The sequence below is a fragment of the Mauremys mutica genome, chromosome 5 (genome assembly GCF_020497125.1).
Source record: "Mauremys mutica isolate MM-2020 ecotype Southern chromosome 5, ASM2049712v1, whole genome shotgun sequence".
Classification (NCBI taxonomy): domain Eukaryota; kingdom Metazoa; phylum Chordata; order Testudines; family Geoemydidae; genus Mauremys; species Mauremys mutica.
This window is the reverse complement of record NC_059076.1, coordinates 19,074,663-19,088,256: the sequence shown is the minus strand read 5'-3', so window position 1 is coordinate 19,088,256 and position 13,594 is coordinate 19,074,663. Positions and strand designations below refer to the sequence as shown.

Genomic DNA, 13,594 nt, shown 5'->3' with positions numbered 1-13,594 from the left:
CTATGTGATAACCACCGGCCACCATAGCCATGAATAGGGTAAGAATTGGGGGTCAGCTTTGCATTCTGCTGTAAAAGTAGAAAGCCAAGCACAAAGATACTACATCTTGCCATTCTGCCTGACATAGCAGGAGAGAAACTACCTGTTCCTATGTGCTGTGGGAAGCCTGGACCAGGCAAGATAGGTATAAATACACAAGCACAGAGCACTGAAAAAATGATAGTTATAGTGAGCAGTCTGGGATTCTTGCAATTACGGCTAATGCGCTTTCCATTAGGGCACCTTGTTAGGAAATCTACGGAACATTATCAGAATTAGCTAAAGGGGATTTTTGGTACATTAAATTGGATGCTTCTAGCTGATTAGTCTCAGATACGTCATGGCAACAATGTTCTGGTTCCAGTTTCTATTAATTAAGTTTTAATGACTCACTGATTAAACATTAGTGCAATCAATCAAGGGATAACTTAAGTACATTTAAGAGGAAAAATTCTAAACATTTAGAAATTTTGCTTTCATTTGCTTTAACCAACACCACTTAATCTCGTAATATTAATTACACATCTCAGTATGAAGCATGAAGGGATTAGTATTCAGAGGAACAGCTGGGCTTTTTTCAAACAGGAGCCGGTGTTAATTACATGAACACCTGGTCCCACAACACATAGGTGAGCAAGCACTAAAAGAAAAAGCTTTATGATGGGTGCTTTATTTTCGCAGTTCTAAGGTGGGAACCTGCTTCACCACACACCAAGGGAGACACAATTCCGGATCTGCGACTGGAATGTGCTTGACGGGGAAACAAAAATCAGGAAAATTACAGCATCTCGAGAACTACAGTAAAGCAGAACAATGCGAACTCCCGGGAAGCTGGTTTCTTATTTTGCAGATGAGTGTGGTTGCACATGAGCACCGTTGGGAAGCCCAGGAAGTGAAAAGAAGTCCAACCAGACACCTTGCTCTTTTTTGGCATTTTTGCCTGTCATCTACCAAAGATAAAATGTATCAAATTATTTTACAATATATAAAGTACTAAGTATGCTTTTGATTTTCTGGATTACCCAGTATACTGGAATTTTTTTAGTTAACGTACGTACAGTACTTTGAAGGTGAAAAATCATTGTGTAGGTGCTAGAGAATAATGACTGTCATCTTAAGCAAAGAACTGGGAGCCACAAGTGCTCTGATTCTTTAATTTGGGCTAAAGTGCTGACTCGCTGGGTGAACTTGAGCAAGTTATCTCCCTAGCATTGCTGGCTCCCAGGATTTGCTATAACCAGTAGACAACACAGTCACCTTTCGGGAGTAATATTGTACAGCTGGCTGAAACTTTTAGTTTGAAACATTTTTGTACAAAAAATTGCTTTTTCATCAAAAAGGAAATTATGGTGGGAAATGTCCATTTTCAACATTTTGGGAATGTTCTTGTCAACAACCACAAAAATTGGTAGGTTTCAATAAAAACTTTTGAAGAAACATTTAAATAAAACTCCTTTGCTTTTTTCAAAATTGTTCACAGAATCAAAAAATATTTCCTGATCAGCTCTACGGAATTATCTGAATTACAAAACAGAAGGCACAGCTGGTGTTTACAATATATTAGTCTGTAATATGGTTGGAGGTTATAATATATTAGTCTGTAATAGTCTCTAATGGACATGGTTGGAGGTTTGGGGGGCTTTTATTTAAGTGGAGTGTACACTTTTACATGATTTTCAAAAGCCTCTTCTCTGAATCATTTTTCCTTTAGCCTGCCAGCAAATACGTTCTTTTGAGAAATGCAAGTTACCCATGGAAAGGAAAAGCTAATAAATTGCACAGACCATTGATAGAACAGTTCTTACCTCGCTGCACAACACTGGCTGACATTCGGCTGTGAAGCATTGAGTTGCCCCATTCCTGCAGACACATTTGGAGCACTGGCTGAGGTGCCACTCCTCGCCATCCCGAAACATTTGGCCGTCAAAGGAGCAGGACTCTAAGAGACAATTAAGACCATGAGAGGAGTGAAGTTCTGGAACAGCCTTTCAAGGGGAGCAGGGGGGCAAAAAACCAAACTGGCTTCAAGCCGAAGCTTGCTAAGTTTATGGAGGGGATGGTATGATGAGACTGCCTACAATGGCATGTAGCTGATCTGAGACTGCTAGCAGCAAATATCTCCAACGGCCGGTGATGGGGCGCTCGATGGGGAGAGCTCTGAGTTGCTACAGAGAATTCTTTCCCAGGTGTCTGGCTGGTGAGTCTTGCCCACATGCTCTGTGAGCCATTCTGTGTTTCCATTTTCATGTTTTCTTTAATTCCCTCTCCTCATCCAACTCCTTTAATCTCAGATCCATCCCCTACACTCCAGGAACTTCTGCCCCTTGGAAGGCCCAGAGGTAGCATCAGACTATGACTTTACTTACTAACTCCATTTGGCTGCAAAGCGTTCACCTGTACACATTTTTTTCTGGTTTCTCACGTTCTACCAGCACAATTCCACATGTGTGATGACTTTATGGACATTCACAATCATATAAAAAAGACTGCAGATGTATGACTCATCTACTGATTAGCATCTGCAAGGAAGAACTTTATAAGAGCCATCTCCATGAAGATGACCCAGAATAATTGCAATATTAAAAAAAACCACTGCACTAATTCATTGTCCTGTGTGAAATTATTATTAATTATCTATTTGTTTCTGGAAGTGTCCACGATGTATGAGATGCTTTATAAACACAAAAGAAAGCATGATCTTTGCCTCAGTAAACTGATGGTCTCAATCTAATTACCCATGGACAAATGACCTAATTGATGCTGACAGCCTCAGCAGAAAGGCCAAGGATTATAGTAAGAGTCCAAAGTTACGTCTGAGATTTAAACCAATAAAAGCAGAAGAGATATCTCAGTACTGAAGAAATGCATCAACCAGGATACTTCCTCCTGAAATTGTCCTGACATGCTTTGAGATCTACTTCTGGGTTCTGACATCTGTATATGAGGTTACAAACTACAGGCGGTACCTATATTCACTGTGAAGTAAATTCAGGATAGATCATAGAGTTTAAGGCCAGAAAGGAACCAGTAGATGATGTAATCTTACCTCCTGAATATCCAAGGCCATTAAATTCATCATGTTACCCCCACATTAAACTCAATAATTTGTGTCTGACTAAAGCCTATCTTCCAGAAAGGTAAACAGTCTTGACTCTAAGACATCAAGAGATGGAGAATCCACCACTTCCCCTGGTAGTTTGTTCCACTGATTAATCATCGTCACTGTTAAAAATGTGTATCTTATTTCTAATTTGAATTTGTCTGGCTTTATATTTCAGCCATTGCTTCTTGTTATGTCTTTATTTGCTAAACTACAGAGCCCATGAGTACCCGTTACTTTCTCCCCGTGAAGGTACTTACAACCTGTATTCAAGTCACTTCTCAATCTTCTTGATGATAAGATAAACAGATTGAGAGCTTTAAATTTCTCGCTGTAAGGCATTTCCTCCAACCCTTGAATCATTTCTGTGGCTCTTTTCTGCATCCTCCCCAATTTTTCAACATCCTTTTTAAAATGTTGACACCAGAACTTGATGCAGTATTCCAGTAGCAGTTTCACCAATGCCATATTCCGAGGTTAAATCACTGCTCTGTTCCTACTCACTACTCTCGTTCATACGGTTGAGGATCACATTAGCCCTTTAACCATAGTATCACGCTGAGAGCTCATGTTGAGCTGTTTGTCCACTCTGACCCCTAAATCCTTTTTCAGGGTCACTACTTTCTAGAATATAGTCCAGTTGATACAAATGGCCTGCATTCTTTGTTTCTAGATGTATAACCTAGCATTTAGATGTATTAAAACTCATTTTCTCTGAAAGGACCCAGTTTACCAAGTGATCCAGATCACCCCGTACAAATGCCCTGTCCTCACCATTACTTATCACTCCACCAATCTTTTAGGATCTGCAAATTTGATCAGCAGTGATTCTAAATTTACATCCAGATCACTAATAAAAATGTTCAATCCTGAAAAAACCTCACTAGAAACACCCCCATTTGATGAGGATTCCCATTAATAACCAGGTTTTGAGATCTCTCACTTAGCCAGTTCTCAATCTATTCAATGTGTTCTTTATTGCTATTGTACAGAACTATTTTTTTTTACAGAGATATGCAGCCAGAGCCATCCCTTGCGTAGGGCAAATTGGGGCAACTGCTCCGGGCCCCATGCTTTGGGGGGGCACACAGGCCGGAACGATTGGCCAGCACGGTCAGTCCTGGAAGAGGTGAATCCATCACTTCCACTCCGGGCCCCCCAGCTTTGGGGGAACCCCGCCAGCCAGTGTGATTGGCCAGCGTGGTCGGTTCCGGAAGAGACAAATCCCTCACTTCCGCACCCTGCTAGGGACAGCCCCGCATGCAGCATGAAGTCAAATGCCTTACAAAACTCAAAGGTAACAGCATAACATCCTTAACCAACTCAACTTGTAATCTCATGAAAAACTGAAGTCAGGTTTGTTTGACAAGACAAATTTGAATAGTGTGGACACTGCTATGAAGATGTGCCGTACGGCCTAGGGCCACTGACGTTTCACTCACACTATTTCTACATTTTTTACTAGTCCAACACTTGAGTCTGTTCAGCCTGCATATCACAACTAATATCGTGTGGCTAAGATACTGCAAACAATATGACTCGTGCTAGTTTCAGCCCTGGTGTAAGCAGCTGCAACTCTAGTGAATTCCAGTAGCGTCTAAGAGGTTCCCCCCTCTTAAGGAGGGCTGAATATAGTCTGTAGGCCCTAAAGGATGGATAAGTGCACAGTTTCAAAAGCAAGTATAAAATCTGAAGCATCTGTGGGTTTAAATGAAGTTTTTTGAATTATTTTTGTGCATGTGGTTTAAATAAGACTATGTGTTTCTCAAAACGTTAAAGGCCTGATTTATCAGAGGGGGAAAAAAATCAATAATTTCACCAGCCTTTAAGAGATTTTGCCTTTAGATTAAGGCTGAGATTTCAAAGACACCTATGTGAGTCGGATGCCCAATTCCCATTTAATTTTAACGGGATCTGCACCTCCAAATCCCTTAGGCAGCTTTGGAAATGTCAGCCTTTATCTACAAGAGCCAAAATGAGCAGCGTGAAAAGAGAATCCGGAGAAGTTCCATACCCCGATGTGTGTCTGGGCAGGATACTGCACAGGAGAGCTTGAAGAAGATGGTTTCAAAGCAAAGGGGAAAAATACTCTTAATTGATTTGAGGAATGAAGAGATGGTCTCACCTGACCACTAAACCAATGTGCAGAGCAGCAACGTTGACCCCACTCCTTGGGGCCACTTAACTAAGGCCAAATTCGCTGCGTGGGGTGCCCCTTTCGAAATACTCACCACCAGTGCCCACGCATTTGGGACAGCACTCTCCTTGAGCGACGTACTCCAGCTCCCCTCTGCCACAAGAAAGGGGTGGGCAGGACTTGGGGGTGCAGCTAACCTTCCCATTGGCACAGGAGCACGCCGTGCATGCAGAGCTTGTCCATTCCGTGCCATGCTGCAATGGAAAAACAACACGGGAAATGTTTAATAGCCAATAAGCCTGGAAATAATCCTTGCTCCCGCACCAGTGCCTAACTTCCCTCTTCTGCAAACATCCCCAGGCTCTGTAACTCATGGACCAGACTCCAGGCTGCAGTGCACCCACTGTTCCCTGCAACATGGGGACAAGTAGTCCCAACAGGGGCATAGCAGTCATGTTGGGATCACTCCAATTGAGAGGGTCCCCCTGGTGGCGTAGACACAGCATAACCTCGGCCAAAGGACCTACATCTAATGGATACATTCTCCCCACCCACGACTGCCTGTGTGATGGGCTGCCATGTCTAGACCGGACACAACCCTGCAGCTGTTCAGTCTGTACCTGGGTCCCATTAAAATGTTCAGTAGGACCTACACACATCCAAGGACAATATCTGTCCTCATAAGCTTAAACTACAAACTACAGTGTACCTCACAACAAGACAAATCCTGCTTCCCTTACTACCCTGGATCTGCTCTCAGGAGAAGGGTTTGGCCCAGTAAGGAACACACTGCTTTTTGCAGTATGCTCCAACACAATATACAGAATCATCTTTCCTCAGGATCATTATCGAGCACAAAGCCATCTTAGAAGACTCTATTAGGTACAACAGCACATGCATCACCACTCACAGAAGGCAAGGATATAAGCTGTGATATTGTTTGAAACGGGAAATGCAGAATTTTAATTTATGTGCAACACGCAACATGGAAGTTGGGCATGGAAAAAACCTGCTGTCAGCTGCAGCGTAAGCTTTTCTTTCCTGGGGTGATTACTGGGGACAGTTCTGCTGGCTAGATGTTTCTAAAATAATGATGAAGACATAAAGCATTTGCCTGGCTCGTTGACAGAAAGATAATCATCTTCCCTTATGTAATCTGCTCCAGCCGTTAGGCTGTACCCTTAGACTATGAACACTTCCTAAATATGCAGCCGGCTCTATAGTAAGGATGAGACACATGAGAATACTGATATGAGGCTGATCTTTATTTCCCGGTCTATGCGAGGTGAGTCAAGCATACCAGTGGTTATACCACAGTCATATGACAGCAATCAGCAGGCACCAACTCCAGCAGCTATGGTTACATCTCTCCCATTAAAAAAACAAAACACATGAAAATAAAACATAATAGGAGCCAAAAACAACTGCAAATTACTGCAGCCAATTAGTAAAACACTTCAGTAAGACAGAGGGAAGAGCCAACAACTTATCTATGGTACTTATATGACTCCTGTTACCATGGTATCTGAACACTTCACAACGTATTTATCCTCTCAACACCCTGTGCGGTAGGGATGTGCTATTATCCCCATTGTACAGATGGGAAATTGAGGCACAGAGAGGCTAAGTGACCTGCCCAAGCTCACCCAGGAAATCTACAGCTGAGCCAGGAATTGAACCCAGATTGTCCAAATCCCAGGCTAGTGCCATAACCACTAAACCATCCTTCTTCTGAATTCTCTTTTCAGAGCATTTCTGCCTGTTATTGGACATCTGTCAATAAGTACCATCTCTGAACCTCAGTTGTTTTTTTAATCACATGGGACACTTGTTCCTTCTGCTGTGGCCTGTATGACTACCGAGGTGGATTGGCCCTCCTGGAGCCTGTGTTTGCATAGGTCAGAGTTACAGAAGTGTACACCAGTCTCATGGCAGAGGACAGTATCTAACAATGCAAGTTTCTGATGGTAATTATAGCCTCCACTTTGAAGAAGGCAAACGTGCACAGTTCAATACTCAGTTCTTCTCCCAACAATACTATCTTGTCTCATTTAACTGCAGAGCACAGCTAAATGAATGAATGAATGCACCAGACTCTCCACCCTTCTGAGCCAAACAGGCCAGGCTATTGTGAACTGGTGCTTTCCCTTTGCATGAACTGTAGCAAACAAAACTCCCCCTATGGCCATTATCTGATGGCGGGAGAAATTATAATGGGAGAGGGGGGAACAGCGATTAATGGTGCCTTTTGCTGCCTTCCACAGAGTGCTGTATTGAAAAGGCAGCCGCGAGAGGACATTCCAGCATTCTTTAGTGAATACATGAAGGCTTCTCTCCATGACCTGGTTGGCAGCAGCACTCCATTTTTTCATCTTGGTTATCTGCCCAAAAGTTCATTTGAAGAGATACCTTTCATGTATGAAAGAGCCTAAAATTCCACTGACCCGGTTCCCGCGTGTCATAAGCATATGCATTGTGGAGTCCGAATCAGCCCTAATATTGGCCAAGTAGATGAATTAAATGTTTTGCTGATATTCGCAAGGACCACGCTCAAAGAACTGAGCTTAGCTTGACTTAACTAGAGAACGACGTGCCAGCCAGGCAACGTCTTCCCTAGACAGGATCTGCAAAGAGTGGTTTGCTTGGGGAAAAAAATTAACCAGTTGGGTTTCAGTGCGGTGTGCAGAACTGGCGTACAGTGTAGAGATTCTGAGGATCTGCTGCTACATAAAAGGGCTTCTCATTACCAATGAGCCAAATCCTGTACTCCGTACCCCCTCCTTACTTACTCAATACTTTATATAGGGAAATCCCACTGACGGTTTTGCTCGAGTAAGAACTGGTAAAGCGGGTAAGGGCTTCAAGGGGTAGGTCTCTTGTCACTAACGAGGTGATTCCTTTATCACGTTTATAATGGCCTGGATACACACTTTCAGAAAAAGACTGCTGAGCAATCTCACTCCTGAAATGCACTATAAAAAGTGGAGGTCATCATTACACATCCCTGCAGCTAGAGAACGATATGTGGTCCCAATGTGCTGGGCTCTTCATAAACATACTTGTCAGCCACGTTCCTAAGCCACACCTCCAACGTGGTTTTGTACAATGTCTACTCTGCAGTGGCCTCAATCCGCAGTTATTCCCGGTGGGCACAGCTGGGACAGAAGGAGGCATTTCCTTCACTCTGCTCCTGGGGGTGGCCCCTGGAGAAGTTTAGAGTAGCCCCAGAGATGAAGATTGCTCCAAACACCCACCAATCCACCAGGAGCTGCAGGGGTTAGAGGTGCAGGACCAGTACACATCCGCTGGGGTCTCTCCGCTGGGAAAAGCTGTCTGCTTTCCAGTCCCTCAAGGGGTAAAGAAACCAGAGTGAAGGTCAGGACTGAGCACGGTGTGACCTTGGTGGGGAGGTTCTTTGCTTGACAACTGCGTCAAGTGTAGGAGATGTTTTTTGAAGCACCTGACCAGCCACGGGCAAAAGCTGCCACCCCTGAATTTAGATGGACAATCAGAGAGCTAAGAAAAGGAAAATAATGTTAATGCCAATGGATACTTAACCGCACTTACCACATGGGTTTGGCCTTCATGCTGGCAAACTCCTTCAGTTCCTGAGGCGCACTCAGGGCAGCACGTATTGGGGGCTATCCGCAGCACTTCCCCCTGAACAAATACAAGAGCCCTGTGAGCAGTACAGGTGGGAGGGGTGACTCGAGGGGGGTTCTTGTTGCACTTGGCCCTCTCAGTTTTAAAAGCAATGCTACTAATCAAGGACTTCCCTGTGAAGAGCTGTTGCATTGCTTTGGGATGCTGAATTCATTCTTATGCCCAAGATATGCACAGGAAAATACACACACACCCACCATAAAGCCGGGGTTCTCAAACTGGGGGGTCGGGACCCCTCAGGGGGTCATGGGGGGGTCGTGAGCTGTCAGCCTCCACCCCAAACCCCGCTTTGCCTCCAGCATTTATAATGGCGTTAAATATATTTAAAAGTATTTTTAATTTATTGGTGGGGGTCATACTCAGAGACTTGCTGTGTGAAAGGGGTCACCAGTACAAAAGTTTGAGAACCACTGCCATAAACAATCCTTTGGAGTATGACTCATTCTTCATTAACTCCCTGACACCAGCTGTTTCAGTGACAGACAGGAAAATGATTGGGGAAAACTGACTCTCTCAACAAGGCAAAATAATAAATAATAATAATAATAATAATAATAAAAAGATTAACCCATAAGTGATCTCGGGGAAACTTGTTCTTTTGTTTTAAAGTTTAAATTATTACTTTTAAAAAATTATCATACGTGGAAACAGTGTCTTCCTTTCTAATTAGAGCTAGTTGGGAAAAAAGGAAAAGGAATTAACTGAGTATCGATTTCTTTTTTTGTTGTGTTTTTAAATCTCCAATTTTTGTTCAAGTTCCAAAATGTGACATTTTCAAAATTTGAAAAATATTGACCATCTTTATTATATTGCCTGGTGAGATTTGATATTGCCCCTCTCAGTGCTCCCAGAGGCATAGTGCATAGTTTGGCTGCCACACTCTGTGCAGCAGTAAGGTAACAGACGAAACCAACAGGCATGTGTGTTCATGCTATTGTGTCGCACTAAGGGCAGAAGACGTTAGTAAAAAAGTTGGCAAAAGCTCTGGAGGTGCTTTGCTTCCATTCCTGGAGCATCTCCAAGGGTTGTGCACAGCAGCTTTTGCATTCTCATCCCAGTCTTCCCAAGTGTGTTTTAAATATCTCAGACCCGGGCTGCATGCCGCACAGATGCCACAAAGGAATGCGATATGAGACCTTATCCTGGCAAGGATTTCACAGATGTCAACAGCATCTGAGGATACTTGGTACCTTCTGGGTGGTGCTCGGCATCCCTCATGATTAGGCCCACAGTGACAAAACAGAGACAGACAGTTTTACTTGTACAAGCCAGAAACAAGCAAATCCCCCACCCTCTCTCTCACACACACACTGAAGTAGCTGAGAACATGAAAAGGCAACAAAGAGGGGCCATAACTTAGGGCAGGGATCGGCAGCCTTTGGCACGCGGCTTGCCACGGTAAGCACCCTGGCAGGCCGGGCCGGTTTGTTTACTTGCCGCGTCCGCAGGTTCGCCTGATCGTGGCTCCCACTGGCCGCGGTTCACTGTCCCAGGCCAATGGGGGCTGTGGGAAGCGGCGCGGGCCGAGGGATGTGCTGGCCGCCCCTTCCCGCAGCCCCCATTGGCCTGGGACAATGAACTGCGGCCAGTGGGAGACGCAATCGGTCGGACCTGCGGACACAGCAGGTAAACAAACCGGCCCGGCCTGCCGGGGGCTTACCGTGGCAAGCCGCATGCCAAAGGTTGCCGATCCCTGCCCTAAGTTATGGCCCCTCTTTGTTGCCTTTTCATGTTCTCAGCTACTTCAGAGAGAGAGAGAGAGAGAGAGAGAGAGAGAGAGAGTGTGTGTGTGTGTGTGTGAGAGAGAGAGAGAGTGTGTGTGTGTGAGTGTGTGTGTGTGTGAGAGAGAGAGAGAGAGAGTGTGTGTGTGTGTGTGTGTGTGAGAGAGAGAGAGAGAGAGTGTGTGTGTGTGTGTGAGTGTGTGTGTGTGTGAGAGAGAGAGAGAGAGAGTGTGTGTGTGAGTGTGTGAGTGTGTGTGTGTGAGAGAGAGAGAGAGTGTGTGTGTGTGAGTGTGTGTGTGAGAGAGAGAGAGAGAGAGAGAGAGAGAGTGACTGAGTGAGAGAGAGAGAGGTTGCCAACCCCTGACTTAGGGTTTTGCCCCAAAGTCACCTTCTTGAAAATACTGTACAGGTGTCCCGACGGGGACCTATGCGCTGCTTGCCCTTTTGGAAGGGCACTGTCAGTGTTTAAGACGTTGGTTTTGACGGATACAGTCCTAAAGAGAAGGGGACCTGCCTATTTAAGAGACTGCCTCTCTCTCTGCCAGGGGTTCTCCACCTTTTTCTTTCGGAGCCCCACCCTACCCTCCAACGCGCTATAAAAACTCCACGGCCCACCTGTGCCACAATAACTAGTTTTCTGCATATACAAGCCAGGGCTGGTGTTAGGGGGTAGCAAGCAGGGCAATTGTCTGGGGCCCCACGCCCCCTCAAAGCTCCCTTGCTTAGGCTTCAGCTTCAGCCCCGGGTGGCAGGGCTCAGGGCCCCAGATTTCAGCCCCATGGGCTGGGACTTCAGCTTTGTGCCCTGGGCCCCAGCGAGTCTAATGCTGGGCTTGCCTGGCGGCTCCCCTGAAACCTGCTCGCGGCCTCCCAGTGGGCCCCGACCCCTGGTTGAGAGCCCCTGCTCTATGCCATACTGTTGGAAGTAAGAGCAGCAGAGGCACTCAAGCTGGAGCGCCCTCCAGCAGAGACCAGCACCTGCCGCTTCCAGGAAGGTTGAAGAAATCCTGCAGCAGGCAGTTAAAGAATAAATCACTGATAGGAATAGTTCCTTCCTTACCCCCTCAATTAGTGGTTGGCTGATGCCCTGAAGCACGAGGCATGGCCCCTTCCAAAAAAGTTCCCTTAAATTAACGTAACACTGGATGGTCTCATTATCCACATAAATGTCCATTCCTTTTTGGAACCCTAGTCCACTCTTGGCCTTGATGATGTCATGTGACAATGAGTTCCACCGGTTAATTATGCATTGCACGAAAAATTATTTCCTTTTATCAGTTTTAAATTTGCGGCCTTTCATTTTGCCCTTCTTCTTTTGTTATGAGAAAGCAGCAACAGAAGTGTCCAATCTACCTGCTCTGTCCCATTCATTATTTGTATGTCTCTATTACGTTTCCTTTTATTCATCTTCTCTCTAACATAAACAGCACCAATATTTTCAGTCTCCCTCTAACAAACAAATAGCATTAATGATGGAGCAAAAATTAGACACCACCTATTCTTTCACAGTTAATAACCTATGGAACCTTGCTACCAGGAACACTAGCAAGACCTTTTTAAAGACACATGATTTTTATATTGGCAGTGTCTCTTTAAAATACAGACTTTTGTTGATATTCATCTGTTCCTGCTCTCATAATCTGGGCCCTACAGGAAAACAAACCCTGCACCCAATTAGCTACAACCATTAATGAAGGCTCACAGGGAAACAGAGAAACGAAAAGACAATGAAAGCCCGGCAAGAACCATCAAGGCACAACAAACGAAAAGACAGACCAAAAGCACAATTCTAGCTCTGTTACTGTTTATTAGAGTGGAACGCGACCATCTGCTGGTTCTACAGTGACCCAGCCCCCTGGGCTCAGTCTAAAGGTGATTATCAGCTATGCCCAAGCTGTGGTCGAATACTGCAGCACACTGGCATCGTTTGAGATCAGAATACTCTTGGCAGATCACTTGCCATATGTAGCATGCAAACGGTGCCATTGCCAAGCATCCAGTTCCCATGTGAGACGGGAACAGACGGGCTGGACTTCAGAACACTGCCTTTTCTGTTCACAGAGGGCCAAAATCCGTTCTCATCTATGCCTGTGCAATTCTGGGCAGTCATTTACATCAGCGTAGAGTGGGTGGCAGCATTTTGCACTCCTTACAATTCCCACTCATGAAAACAGACCCGTGATAGGGCTGATGCTATGCTATAGAGGAGCCACTAATTATCAGGTGTTCTCTGCAAGTTTAACTATGAGACCCGCGGAAGAAAAGAGATGCTTTGCTTACATTGTGACTACAGGACTAAGCCCCTTCTGGTTGTCCAGTCCATGCCTGCATAGATCATATATTGTGTATGTTCCAGTATAACACTTTCACAAACCTGTAGATACCCAGAGGGCATAGGTTGAACATAGGGAGAAAAACCTAATGATTCAAATACTTCCCATCCCTTGCATAGCAAGCCAACAGGCATATTTACCTTCCGAAAGTCACACCGAGGGTTTCTGCAAACGGCAGGTTCACAGATGACAATGTCACTATGGCATCTGCACTCCTGGCAAGAATCTGGCTTCCAAATTGTGTTGTTCTGCAAACAAACATAAGCTCTGAATTAAACTCACATCAAGTGTAACACGTGTGCAGTTATCTAATGGCTAACGGTTCAAATGATTTAAACAGGCACAGAATAGAAAGGCAAACGCTACAATGGACTCCATCTACTTGATGCTGATTAGTAACCCCAGGCAGTAATAAGGCCAGGGCTATTCATTTCATAATTCCAAACTCGTAATGAAAAGACAAGGCCATGCACAGAAAAACAATCAATCAATTCCAACTGCAAGACAATTGATTGTACATAACCTGCAATCGCCTCAAGCTGATTGCTGTACCTCTTAGAAATCTCCTGTCTTCTGTAAACAAATCTAGGCTGAGAGTTTCA

The 13,594-nt window shown here is 44.7% G+C and overlaps 1 protein-coding gene across 1 annotated transcript in view; it reads right to left on the bottom strand.

Annotated features, from left to right (window-relative positions):
- FRAS1 (Fraser extracellular matrix complex subunit 1) overlaps nt 1-13,594 on the bottom strand; it is a 312,388-nt gene that overhangs the window by 165,871 nt on the left and 132,923 nt on the right. Inside the window, exons 3-6 of the mRNA XM_045017440.1 lie at nt 13,133-13,240; nt 8,844-8,936; nt 5,371-5,530; nt 1,845-1,978 (exon numbers count right to left, since the gene is read on the bottom strand). Coding sequence (XP_044873375.1) covers nt 1,845-1,978; nt 5,371-5,530; nt 8,844-8,936; nt 13,133-13,240 — 495 coding nt within the window. The remainder of the gene's footprint in view (nt 1-1,844; nt 1,979-5,370; nt 5,531-8,843; nt 8,937-13,132; nt 13,241-13,594) is intronic.